This window comes from Stegostoma tigrinum, chromosome 6 (genome assembly GCF_030684315.1).
Source record: "Stegostoma tigrinum isolate sSteTig4 chromosome 6, sSteTig4.hap1, whole genome shotgun sequence".
Taxonomy (NCBI): Eukaryota; Metazoa; Chordata; class Chondrichthyes; order Orectolobiformes; family Stegostomatidae; genus Stegostoma; species Stegostoma tigrinum.
Genome location: NC_081359.1, coordinates 109367119 through 109379480, shown reverse-complemented (window position 1 = coordinate 109379480; position 12362 = coordinate 109367119). Strand labels below are relative to the sequence as shown.

Here is a 12362-nt window from a genome sequence, read left to right as displayed (position 1 = left end):
GCAGTGGGGGGAGGGGATGAACTGGGCTGGTTTAGGGATGCAGTGGGGGAAGGGGAGATTTTGAAACTGGTGAAGTCCACATTGATACCATATGGCTGCAGGGTTCCCAGGCGGAATATGAGTTGCTGTTCCTGCAACCTTCGGGTGGCATCATTGTGGCAGTGCAGGAGGCCCATGATGGACATGTCATCAAGAGAATGGGAGGGGGAGTGGAAATGGTTTGCGACTGGGAGGTGCAGTTGTTTGTTGCGAACTGAGCGGAGGTGTTCTGCAAAGCGGTCCCCAAGCCTCCGCTTGGTTTCCCCAATGTAGAGAAAGCCGCACCAGGTACAGTGGATGCAGTATACCACATTGGCAGATGTGCAGGTGAACCTCTGCTTAATGTGGAATGTCATCTTGGGGCCTGGGATGGGGGTGAGGGAGGAGGTGTGGGGACAAGTGTAGCATTTCCTGCGGTTGCAGGGGAAGGTGCCGGGTGTGGTGGGGTTGGAGGGCAGTGTGGAGCGAACAAGGGAGTCACGGAGAGAGTGGTCTCTCCGGAAAGCAGACAGGGGTGGGGATGGAAAAATGTCTTGGGTAGTGGGGTCGGATTGTAGATGGCGGAAGTGTCAGAGGATAATGCGTTGTATCCGGAGGTTGGTAGGGTGGTGTGTGAGAACGAGGTGGATCCTCTTGGGGCGGTTGTGGCGGGGGCGGGGTGTGAGGGATGTGTCGCGGGAAATGCGGGAGACGCGGTCAAGGGCGTTCTCAATCACCGTGGGGGGGAAGTTGCGGTCCTTAAAGAACTTGGACATCTGGGATGTGCGGGAGTGGAATGTCTTATCGTGGGAGCAGATGCGGCGGAGGCGGAGGAATTGGGAATAGGGGATGGAATTTTTGCAGGAGGGTGGGTGGGAGGAGGTGTATTCTAGGTAGCTGTGGGAGTCGGTGGGCTTGAAATGGACATCAGTTACAAGCTGGTTGCCTGAGATGGAGACTGAGAGGTCCAGGAAGGTGAGGGATGTGCTGGAGATGGCCCAGGTGAACTGAAGGTTGGGGTGGAAGGTGTTGGTGAAGTGGATGAACTGTTCGAGCTCCTCTGGGGAGCAAGAGGCGGCGCCGATACAGTCATCAATGTACCGGAGGAAGAGGTGGGGTTTGGGGCCTGTGTAGGTGCGGAAGATGGACTGTTCCACGTAACCTACAAAGAGGCAGGCATAGCTGGGGCCCATGTGGGTGCCCATGGCCACCCCCTTAGTCTGTAGGAAGTGGGAGGAGTCAAAAGAGAAGTTGTTGAGTGTGAGGACGAGTTCCGCTAGGCGGATGAGAGTGTCGGTGGAGGGGGCCTGGTCGGGCCTGCGGGACAGGAAGAAGCGGAGGGCCTTGAGGCCATCTCCATGCGGAATGCAGGTGTACAGGGACTGGACGTCCATGGTGAATATGAGGTGTTGGGGGCCAGGGAATTGGAAGTCCTGGAGGAGGTGGAGGGCGTGGGTGGTGTCACGGACATAGGTGGGGAGTTCCTGGACCAAAGGGGAGAAAATGGAGTCCAGATAGGTGGAGATGAGTTCGGTGGGGCAGGAGCAGGCTGCCTCCACAAACCTGCCTGCCCTGGTCGACCCATCGTCTCAGCCTGCTCCTGCCCCACCGAACTCATCTCCACCTATCTGGACTCCATTTTCTCCCCTTTGGTCCAGGAACTCCCCACCTATGTCCGTGACACCACCCACGCCCTCCACCTCCTCCAGGACTTCCAATTCCCTGGCCCCCAACACCTCATATTCACCATGGACGTCCAGTCCCTGTACACCTGCATTCCGCATGGAGATGGCCTCAAGGCCCTCCGCTTCTTCCTGTCCCGCAGGCCCGACCAGGCCCCCTCCACCGACACTCTCATCCGCCTAGCGGAACTCGTCCTCACACTCAACAACTTCTCTTTTGACTCCTCCCACTTCCTACAGACTAAGGGGGTGGCCATGGGCACCCGCATGGGCCCCAGCTATGCCTGCCTCTTTGTAGGTTACGTGGAACAGTCCATCTTCCGCACCTACACAGGCCCCAAACCCCACCTCTTCCTCCGGTACATTGATGACTGTATCGGCGCCGCCTCTTGCTCCCCAGAGGAGCTCGAACAGTTCATCCACTTCACCAACACCTTCCACCCCAACCTTCAGTTCACCTGGGCCATCTCCAGCACATCCCTCACCTTCCTGGACCTCTCAGTCTCCATCTCAGGCAACCAGCTTGTAACTGATGTCCATTTCAAGCCCACCGACTCCCACAGCTACCTAGAATACACCTCCTCCCACCCACCCTCCTGCAAAAATTCCATCCCCTATTCCCAATTCCTCCGCCTCCGCCGCATCTGCTCCCACGATAAGACATTCCACTCCCGCACATCCCAGATGTCCAAGTTCTTTAAGGACCGCAACATCCCCCCCACGGTGATTGAGAACGCCCTTGACCGCGTCTCCCGCATTTCCCGCGACACATCCCTCACACCCCGCCCCCGCCACAACCGCCCCAAGAGGATCCCCCTCGTTCTCACACACCACCCTACCAACCTCCGGATACAACGCATTATCCTCCGACACTTCCGCCATCTACAATCCGACCCCACCACCCAAGACATTTTTCCATCCCCACCCCTGTCTGCTTTCCGGAGAGACCACTCTCTCCGTGACTCTCTTGTTCGCTCCACACTGCCCTCCAACCCCACCACACCCGGCACCTTCCCCTGCAACCGCAGGAAATGCTACACTTGTCCCCACACCTCCTCCCTCACCCCCATCCCAGGCCCCAAGATGACATTCCACATTAAGCAGAGGTTCACCTGCACATCTGCCAATGTGGTATACTGCATCCACTGTACCCGGTGCGGCTTCCTCTACATTGGGGAAACCAAGCGGAGGCTTGGAGACCGCTTTGCAGAACACCTCCGCTCAGTTCGCAACAAACAACTGCACCTCCCAGTCGCAAACCATTTCCACTCCCCCTCCCATTCTCTTGATGACATGTCCATCATGGGCCTCCTGCAGTGCCACAATGATGCCACCCGAAGGTTGCAGGAACAGCAACTCATATTCCGCCTGGGAACCCTGCAGCCATATGGTATCAATGTGGACTTCACCAGTTTCAAAATCTCCCCTTCCCCCACTGCATCCCTAAACCAGCCCAGTTCATCCCCTCCCCCCACTGCACCACACAACCAGCCCAGCTCTTCCCCCCCACCCACTGCATCCCAAAACCAGTCCAACCTGTCTCTGCCTCCCTAACCGGTTCTTCCTCTCACCCATCCCTTCCTCCCACCCCAAGCCGCACCCCCAGCTACCTACTAACCTCATCCCACCTCCTTGACCTGTCCGTCTTCCCTGGACTGACCTATCCCCTCCCTACCTCCCCACCCACACCTTCTCCACCTATCTTCTTTACTCTCCATCTTCGGTCCGCCTCCCCCTCTCTCCCTATTTATTCCAGTTCCCTCCCCCCATCCCCCTCTCTGATGAAGGGTCTAGGCCCGAAATGTCAGCTTTTGTGCTCCTGAGATGCTGCTTGGCCTGCTGTGTTCATCCAGCCTCACATTTTATTATATTAGGTGGAGAGGAGAGTATGGGTGGGGAGGTGGGGAGGGGATAGGTCAGTACAGGGAAGATGGACAGGTCAAGGAGGTGGGATGAGGTTAGTAGGTAGGAGATGGAGGTGCGGCTTGGGTTTGGAGGAAGAGATGGGTGAAAGGAAGAACAGGTTAGGGAAGCAGAGACAGGTTGGACTGGTTTTGGGATGCAGTGGGTGGAGGGGAAGAGCTGGGCTGGTTGTGTGGTGCAGTGGGGGGAGGGGACGAACTGGGCTGGTTTGGGATGCGGTGGGGGAAGGGGAGATTTTGAAGCTGGTGAAGTCCACATTGATACCATTGGGCTGCAGAGTTCCCAAGCGGAATATGAGTTGCTGTTCCTGCAACCTTCGGGTGGCATCATTGTGGCACTGCAGGAGGCCCATGATGGACATGTCATCTAAAGAATGGGAGTGGGAGTGGAAATGGTTTGCAACTGGGAGGTGCAGTTGTTTATTGCGAACCGAGCGGAGGTGTTCTGCAAAGCGGTCCCCAAGCCTCCGCTTGGTTTCCCCAATGTAGAGGAAGCCACACCGGGTACAATGGATACAGTATACCACACTGGCAGATGTGCAGGTGAATCTCTGCTTAATATGGAAAGTCATCTTGGGACCTGGGATGGGGGTGAGGGAGGAGGTGTGGGGGCAAGTGTAGCATTTCCTGCGGTTGCAGGAGAAGGTGCCGGGTGTGGTGGGGTTGGAGGGCAGTGTGGAGCGAACAAGGGAGTCATGGAGAGAGTGGTCTCTCTGGAAAGCAGACAGGGGTGGGGATGGAAAAATGTCTTGGGTGGTGGGGTCGGATTGTAGATGGCGGAAGTGTCAGAGGATGATGCAGGTGTTGGACTGGGGTGGACAAGGTCAAAAATCACAACACCAGGTTATAGTCCAACAGGTTTATTTGAAAGCATAAGCTTTCAGAGTCTCGCTCCTTCTTCGGGTTTTAGCGAGAGAGGTGTCATCAGATGCACAATTTATAAACAAAAGATCAAAGGGTCAGAGAACTGATGTGAATATATTGAATAAACCTAAGATGGCTGTTAAATCCTTAATCAGTTTGAAAGGTGATGCAGGTTTCGATTGATTAATGTGCAAATTCCAGAATATCTTCCAAGCCACTGCTCCGAGATACCCTAAAGGTTTTATCAATGTACCAGAGGTGACATCTCAGTTCAGATGATACACTTTAGGTGTGAGGCCTTGTTTCAAATCTGACTCTGTTTGGAGTCAGACTGGTTTTATTTCAAAAGTAGGAATTAATAAAATGCCACATTGACTGTCTATAAAATGTATGTTTTTTGAACAAAACAGAATGTATCTGCAATTGCAAATTCAACCCATGGATTTGTCTGCGCGCGTGTGTGTGAGCGCGTGAGTGTATAGTGTGGTGAGGTCACCTGTTGTGCAACATGAACCCAAGATCCCAGCTGAGGCCACCCTCATGGGTATGGAACTTGGCTATCAGCCTCTGCTTGGCAACTCTGCTTTGCTTTGTTGTGTATTGCATAGCCTGCATTGGAGAACATTTACCTGAATATCTGAGGCTGAATGTCCTTGACTGCTGAAGTGTTCCCCAAATGGGAGGGAACACCTATATCTGATGATTGTTGTGTGGTGCCCATTCATCCATTCTCATAGCATCTGCATAGTTTCACCAATGTGCTGTGTCTCAAGATGCCCATGCCCGCAGTGTATGAGATAGACGTTGACCAATCACACAGGTATCTGACTTGTACATGATGGGCAGGTTCCACGTGTGATGGCAGTGTCCATTCAATGGTCTGGCACAGGTTGTCATGACAGGGTTGTGTGGTGTTGTGGTTGATGTTGTCCTGAAGGCTGGGGAGTTTGCTGTGAACAATGGTCTGTTTAAGGTTTGGCGGTTGTTTGAAGGCGAGAATTGGGAGGCATGGGGAAGGTCTTGACAAGATGCTCATCGTAATGACATGCTGAAGGCTGCGAAGATCGTGGTGTAGTTTCTCTGCTCTGGAGAAGTACTGGGTGCCGAAGGGTACTCGATTGGTCATAGCCCGTTTCTGTCTTCTGGGAGATCATCATGGCCATCACTGTCTATCTCATACGCTGCAGGCAAGGATGCCCTGAGGCACAGTATGTTGGTGAGACCATGCAGAGGCTATGACAACGGATGAAATGGACACCGTGCAACAGTCGCCAGACAGGGATGTTCCCTCTCAGTGGGGGAGCACTTCACTGGTCAAAGACATTCTTTCTTGGATCGTTGGGTAAGTGTCCTCTAAGTTTGACTTTGGGATACACAACGGCACAGAGTCGCTGAGCAGAGGCTGATAGCCACGTTCCATATCCATTAGGGTGGCATCAACTGGGATCTTGGGTTCATATCACACTATAGGTGACTCCACCATACTAGATTCTCTCTCTCTCTATCTCTCAGTATCTTTCTCACTCTCTCTCACACACACACACACACACACACACACACACACACACACACACACACACAGTCTCTCCCCTCTCTCCCTTTCTCTCTATCTCTCCCCTCACTCACACACACTCTCTGTCTCTCCCATGTTCTGGGATTTGTGGAAACATACGGACACACACAGAAATCCATCTCTGCGGCTACTCAGCATTGGGTGCTGGATGCGGTTCCAGCAGTGACCATCGGTCCTGGTGGCACTGTTGAAATGACAGAGAACAATGAAATGGCCTACAGCCCTCAAATATGGCGGCTCCTAGAGCCAGGACTTTTTTATTATTCAATCATGGGATATGGGCATCTCTGGCTGGATCAACATCTATTGTCCATTTTTAGTTTACCTTGAGAAGGTGGGAGTGAGCTTCTGTCTTGAAACTTTCAGATGGGTCAAAACATCATAGAGCCATGTAGTATGAAAGAGGCCTTCAGCCCATTGTCTGTCCCACCAAAGCCTCGTTAAATCCACACTCCTCTCACCTTCCAGCTCGAGGCCCATGGCCTTGAATGTTATGACATTTCAAGTGCTCTCTCAGAGATAATGGGAACTGCAGATGCTGGAGAATCCAAGATAACAAGGTGTGGAGCTGGATGAACACAGCAGGCCCAGCAGCATCTCAGGGGCACAAAAGCTGACGTTTCAGCTTTTCTGATGAGGGGTCTAGGCCCGAAACGTCAACTTCTATGCTCCTAAGATGCTGATTGGCCTGCTGTGTTCATCCAGCCCCACACATAGAACATAGAACATAGAACATTACAGCACAGTACAGGCCCTTCGGCCCTCGATGTTGTGCCGACCTGTCATACCGATCTCAAGCCCATCTAACCTACACTATTCCATGTACGTCCATATGCTTGTCCAATGACGAGTTAAATGTACCTAAAGTTGGCAAATCTACTAACGTTGCAGGCAAAGCGTTCCATTCCCTTACTACTCTCTGAGTAAAGAAACTACCTCTGACATCTGTCCTATATCTTTCACCCCTCAATTTAAAGCTATGCCCCCCTCATGCTCACCGTCACCATCCTAGGAAAAAGGCTCTCCCTATCCACCCTATTTAACCCTCTGATTATTTTATATGTTTCAATTAAGTCACCTCTCAACCTTCTTCTCTCTAATGAAAACAGCCTCAAGTCCCTCAGCCTTTCCTCGTAAGACCTTCCCTCCATACCAGGCAACATCCTGGTAAATCTCCTCTGCACCCTTTCCAAAGCTTCCACATCCTTCTTATAATGCAGTGACCAGAACTGTACACAATACTCCAAGTGCGGCCCCTCTAGAGTTTTGTACAGCTGCAGCATAACCTCTTGGTTCCGGAACTCGATACCTCTATTAATAAAAGCTAAAACACTGTATGCCTTCTTAACAGCCCTGTCAACCTGGGTGGCAACTTTCAAGGATCTGTATACATGGACACTGAGATCTGTCTGCTCATCTACACTACCAAGAATCTTACCATTAGCCCTGTACTTTGCTTTCCGGTTACTCCTACCAAAGTGCATCACCTCACACTTGTCCGCATTAAACTCCATTTGCCACCTCTCAGCCCAGCTCTGCAGCTTATCTATGTCTCTCTGCAACCTACAGCATCCTTCATCACTATCCACAACTCCACCGACCTTAGTGTCGTCTGCAAATTTACTAACCCATCCTTCTACGCCTTCCTCCAGGTCATTTATAAAAATGACAAACAGCAGTGGACCCAACACTGACCCTTGCGATACACCACTAATAACTGGTCTCCAGGATGAACATTTCCCGTCAACTACCACCCTCTGTCTTCTTTCAGCAAGCCAATTTCCGATCCAAACTGCTATATCTCTCACAATTCCATTCCTCCGCATTTTGTACAATAGCCTATTGTGGGGAACCTTATCGAACGCCTTGCTGAAACCCATATACACCACATCAACCTGTTTACTCTCATCTACCTGTTTGGTCACCTTCTCAAAGAACTCAATAAGGTTTGTGAGGCACGACCTTCCCTTCACAAAACCGTGCTGACTATCCCTAATTAATTTATTCTTTTCTAGATGATTATAAAACCTATCCCTTATAACCTTTTCCAACACTTTACCAACAACTGAGGAAAGGCTCACTGGTCTATAATTACCAGGGTTGTCTCTACTCCCCTTCTTGAACAGGGGAACCACATTTGCTATCCTCCAGTCATCTGGCACTATTCCTGTAGACAATGACGAGTTAAAGATCAATCCCAAAGGCTTGGCAATCTCCTCCCTGGCTTCCCAGTGGATCCGAGGATAAATCCCATCCGGCCCAGGGGACTTAGCAAGTGTTATCAAGTGCTTTCTCATGCATATTTTACAGTTTGAGGTTCCTCACCCCAGCTACCAGTGCATTCCAGATCCCACCTCCCTTTGGGTGAAAAATATTTTCCTCCAGTCCCCTCTAACCTCCTGACTTGCACATTTTAAAATTATACTCCCTAGTTACTGGCTCTTTCACTAATACTATTCACCCTGTCCATGCCCCTCACAAGCTTGTGCACAATACAACCTTCTGTGCTCTTAAAAAAAAACAAACTCAGCTTACCCAGTCTCTGTTCATCGCTAAACTGCTCCATCTGGGGGCAGCATCCTGGTGAATCTCATCTGCACCCACTCCAGTGCAATCATATCCTTTCTATAGTGTGGTGACCAGAACTGCACACAGTACTCCAGCTGTGACCTAACCAAAGTCCTGTACAGCTTCAACATCACCTCCCTGCTATTGTAATCTGTCCTCAACTGATAAAGATGTGTCCCATAGACCTTCTTAACTACCCTCTTAACCTGTCCTATCACCTTTTGAATAAACACCCCAAAACCCCTCAGTTCCTCTGAGCTTCCTAGTGCCCTGCCATTTATTGAGTTCTCCCTTGTCACATCTTCCAATCTGCACCACCTCACATTTATCAGGGTTAAATCCCATCAGCTACAGATCTGCCCTCCTCAGTCCAGTTGTGCAATGTGATGGTTTTTAAACCAGTTCAGAGTGACTGGGCACTGACAAATCGACGTTTCCCCGACATTTAAGCCAGGAGTTAGTGTCACTGCTATTCTGCTGGTTTTTGACAAATATATTCATTCACTGACATCACTTGCTGGGCCACCATTTATTCCCCATCCCTACTTGTCCTTGACAAGATGGTGAATAGCCTTGTACTACCATATGTGCTACAGATAGACCCACAGTGTCATTAGGGAGCGAATTCCAGCATTTTAACCCAGTAACGGTGAAGGAATGACAATATATTTGTGTGTCAGGATGGTGAGTGGCTTGGAGGGGGACTTGCCATGCATCGTCCTCTCTTGTCTTTCTAGATGCAAATGGTCATGTGTTTAGAAGGTGCTGTCTATGGAGCATTGGTGAATTTCTGCAGTTCATCCTGTAGATGGTACACACTGCTGCTACTGCATGTCGCTGGTGGAGGGAGTGGATGTTGAAGTTGGAAGTGGGAGTGCTAATCAAATAGGCTTTTTTGATCTGGATGATGTCCAGCTTATTAAACTTCATATGGGTTTCCATTCCATGCACTCGGGGTAGATTATAAAGTGTGAAGCTGGATGAACACAGCAGGCCAAGCAGCATCTCAGGAGCACAAAAGTTGACATTTTGGGCCTTGACCCTTCATCAGAGAGGGGGATGGGGTGAGGGTTCTGGAATAAATAGGGAGAGAGGGGGAGGCGGACCGAAGATGGAAAGAAAAGAAGATTGGTGGAATGGAGAGTATAGATGGGGAGGTAGGGAGGGGATAGGTCAGTCCAGAGAAGACGGACAGGTCAAGGAGATGGGATGAGGTTAGTAGGTAGATGGGGGTGCGGCTTGGGGTGGGAGGAAGGGATGGGTGAGAGGAAGAACAGGTTAGGGAGGCAGAGACAGGCTGGACTGGTTTTGGGATGCAGTGGGGGGTGGGGACGAACTGGGCTGGTTTAGGGATGCAGTGGGGGAAGGGGAGATTTTGAAGCTGGTGAAGTCCACATTGATACCATTGGGCTGCAGGGTTCCCAGGCGGAATATGAGTTGCTGTTCCTGCAACCTTTGGGTGGCATCGTTGTGGCACTGCAGGAGGCCCATGATGGAGATGTCGTCTAAGGAGTGGGAGGGGGAGTGGAAATGGTTTGCGACTGGGAGGTGCAGTTGTTTACTGCGAACCGAGCGGAGGTGTTCTGCAAAGCGGTCCCCCAGCCTCCACTTGGTTTCCCCAATGTAGAGGAAGCCACACCGGGTACAGTGGATGCAGTATACCACATTGGCAGATGTGCAGGTGAATCTCTGCTTAATATGGAAAGTCATCTTGGGACCTGGGATGGGGGTGAGGGAGGAGGTGTGGGGGCAAGTGTAGCACTTCCTGCGGTTGCAGGGGAAGGTGCCGGGTGTGGTGGGGTTGGAGGGCAGTGTGGAGCGAACAAGGGAGTCACGGAGAGAGTGGTCTCTCCGGAAAGCAGACAAGGGTGGGGATGGAAAAATGTCTTGGGTGGTGGGGTCGGATTGTAGATGGTGGAAGTGTCGGAGGATGATGCGTTGTATCCGGAGGTTGGTGGGGTGGTATGTGAGAACGAGGGGGATCCTCTTTGGGTGGTTGTGGCGGCGACGGGGTGTGAGGGATGTGTTGCGGGAAATACAGGAGACGCGGTCAAGGGCGTTCTTGACCACTGTGGGGGGAAAGTTTGTTGTTCTCAATTGTAGTCCAACTATGTCTCTTCCTAACTGCGATGCAGAAATGAATAGAAATGAGAATATCTAAATTCCAGCTCGGAAAATGATGCATTTTTATTGGCAAACTATATTTCACTGCTGAAATTAAACAACTGTGAGATATTGACATTTTAACCACAGTTTACTATCCACAGCTAGTTTTCGGTGGGTGCAGTATGGGCTGTAAGGCATTAAATTCGATTAATGAAGGCATTAATTTTTGATGTAGCACAGCTGGGCTGTTAATTAAACATTTTATTTAACATACATTCAAACCAGTTAAACAAGGTATTTTCCATTTTAACCGATTTAAACAAAAATAGTTGAAAACTCAGTGAAGGAATTTGCACATTTCAAGGCAAGGCAGTTTCAGTCAACCCTAGCTGTGGCCTCATGTAATTGGAGCTAATTTGAAACTTTTGAAGTGCGGTCACTGCTGTAATGTAGGAAACACAGTAGTGAACACCAAACTCCCACAGAAAACAAATGGGTAATGACTGCTAATTAGAACCATGAACCCCTTAAGTGTGGAAACAGGCCATTTGGCACAACAGGTCCACACTGACCAAATCTCTGAAAAACATCCCACCCAAACCCATCCCCCTACCTTATCCCTGCATTTCCCATGGCTAACCCACCCAGCTTGCACATCCCTGAACACTGTGGGCAATGTAGCATGGCCAATTCACCCTAACCTGCACATCTTTGGATTGTGGGAGGGAACTGGAGCACCCGGAGGAAACCCACGCAGACACGGGGAGAACGTGCAAACTCCACACAGACAGTCTCCTGAGGCTGGAATTGAACCCTGGTCCCTGGTGTTGTGAGACAGCAGTACTAACCGCTGAGCCACCGTGCCATTTCCTGCAGTATAGTCAAGAGGCTGTTGTGCACCCATGGTAGTGTCTTTGCCTATGAGCCAGGAGGCCCAAGTTCAAGTCCCACTAGAAGCTCATACTAACTTCCCTAAATAGGTGGATTAGAAAATATCGTTGCAGGCCACTGGTCAATAAATCTAATGCTCTTCTTTGGAATAGGAGCCATGTGATCTTCTACATCTACTGATAGGACCCTGGTTTTGGCAACTCAGCAGAAAGGTGGCATTTCTGATAGTGCAGTTCTTCCTAAGGAGTGCATTTGCCTTCTTCCGCCTGGATTTTGTACTCAGCCCTCTGGAGTGGAACTTGAGTGGACACCCATGATGGACTTGTATAAAATGATCTGTCTGTAAAGCACGTCAGACAACACTTCGCTCTACCTTGGTACATGTGACATTAATAAACCAAATCAAAGCCACCTGGCTCAAAGATCACAGCCCATCACTATTTTGGGATTCATGTGAAACAAGTAATCCAGGAGCCATGGTCACAAGACCTTTAATTGCACAACGGAAATCTGTCATGTTTGAAATAGCCAATTAATGGATTTTTAAAAATTCTTTATGGGATGGGGAGGACCGAAGTGTTACCCATTCCTAATTGCAGTTGAACTGAATGGCTAGTCTGGCTGTTTCAGAGCGTAGTTGAGAGTTACCACATTGCCTGTGCCTGGAGTCACATGTAGGTCAGATCAGAAGAGGATGGCAGATTCCAGATCTAGATGGGTTGCTATGATAAGCCACAG

General features: G+C 50.4%; 1 protein-coding gene across 3 annotated transcripts in view; it reads left to right on the top strand.

The window, feature by feature from the left end:
* LOC125453653 (beta-arrestin-1) overlaps nucleotides 1-12362 on the top strand; it is a 152950-nt gene that overhangs the window by 70361 nt on the left and 70227 nt on the right. For 2 of the 3 annotated variants that reach the window (XM_059646846.1, XM_059646845.1), the window contains exon 2: nucleotides 5674-5828. The exons of the other annotated variant lie outside the window; for it this stretch is intronic. In XM_059646846.1, coding sequence (XP_059502829.1) covers nucleotides 5722-5828 — 107 coding nt within the window. In that variant the 5' untranslated portion in view covers nucleotides 5674-5721. The remainder of the gene's footprint in view (nucleotides 1-5673; nucleotides 5829-12362) is intronic. 3 annotated transcript variants of the gene reach the window in all.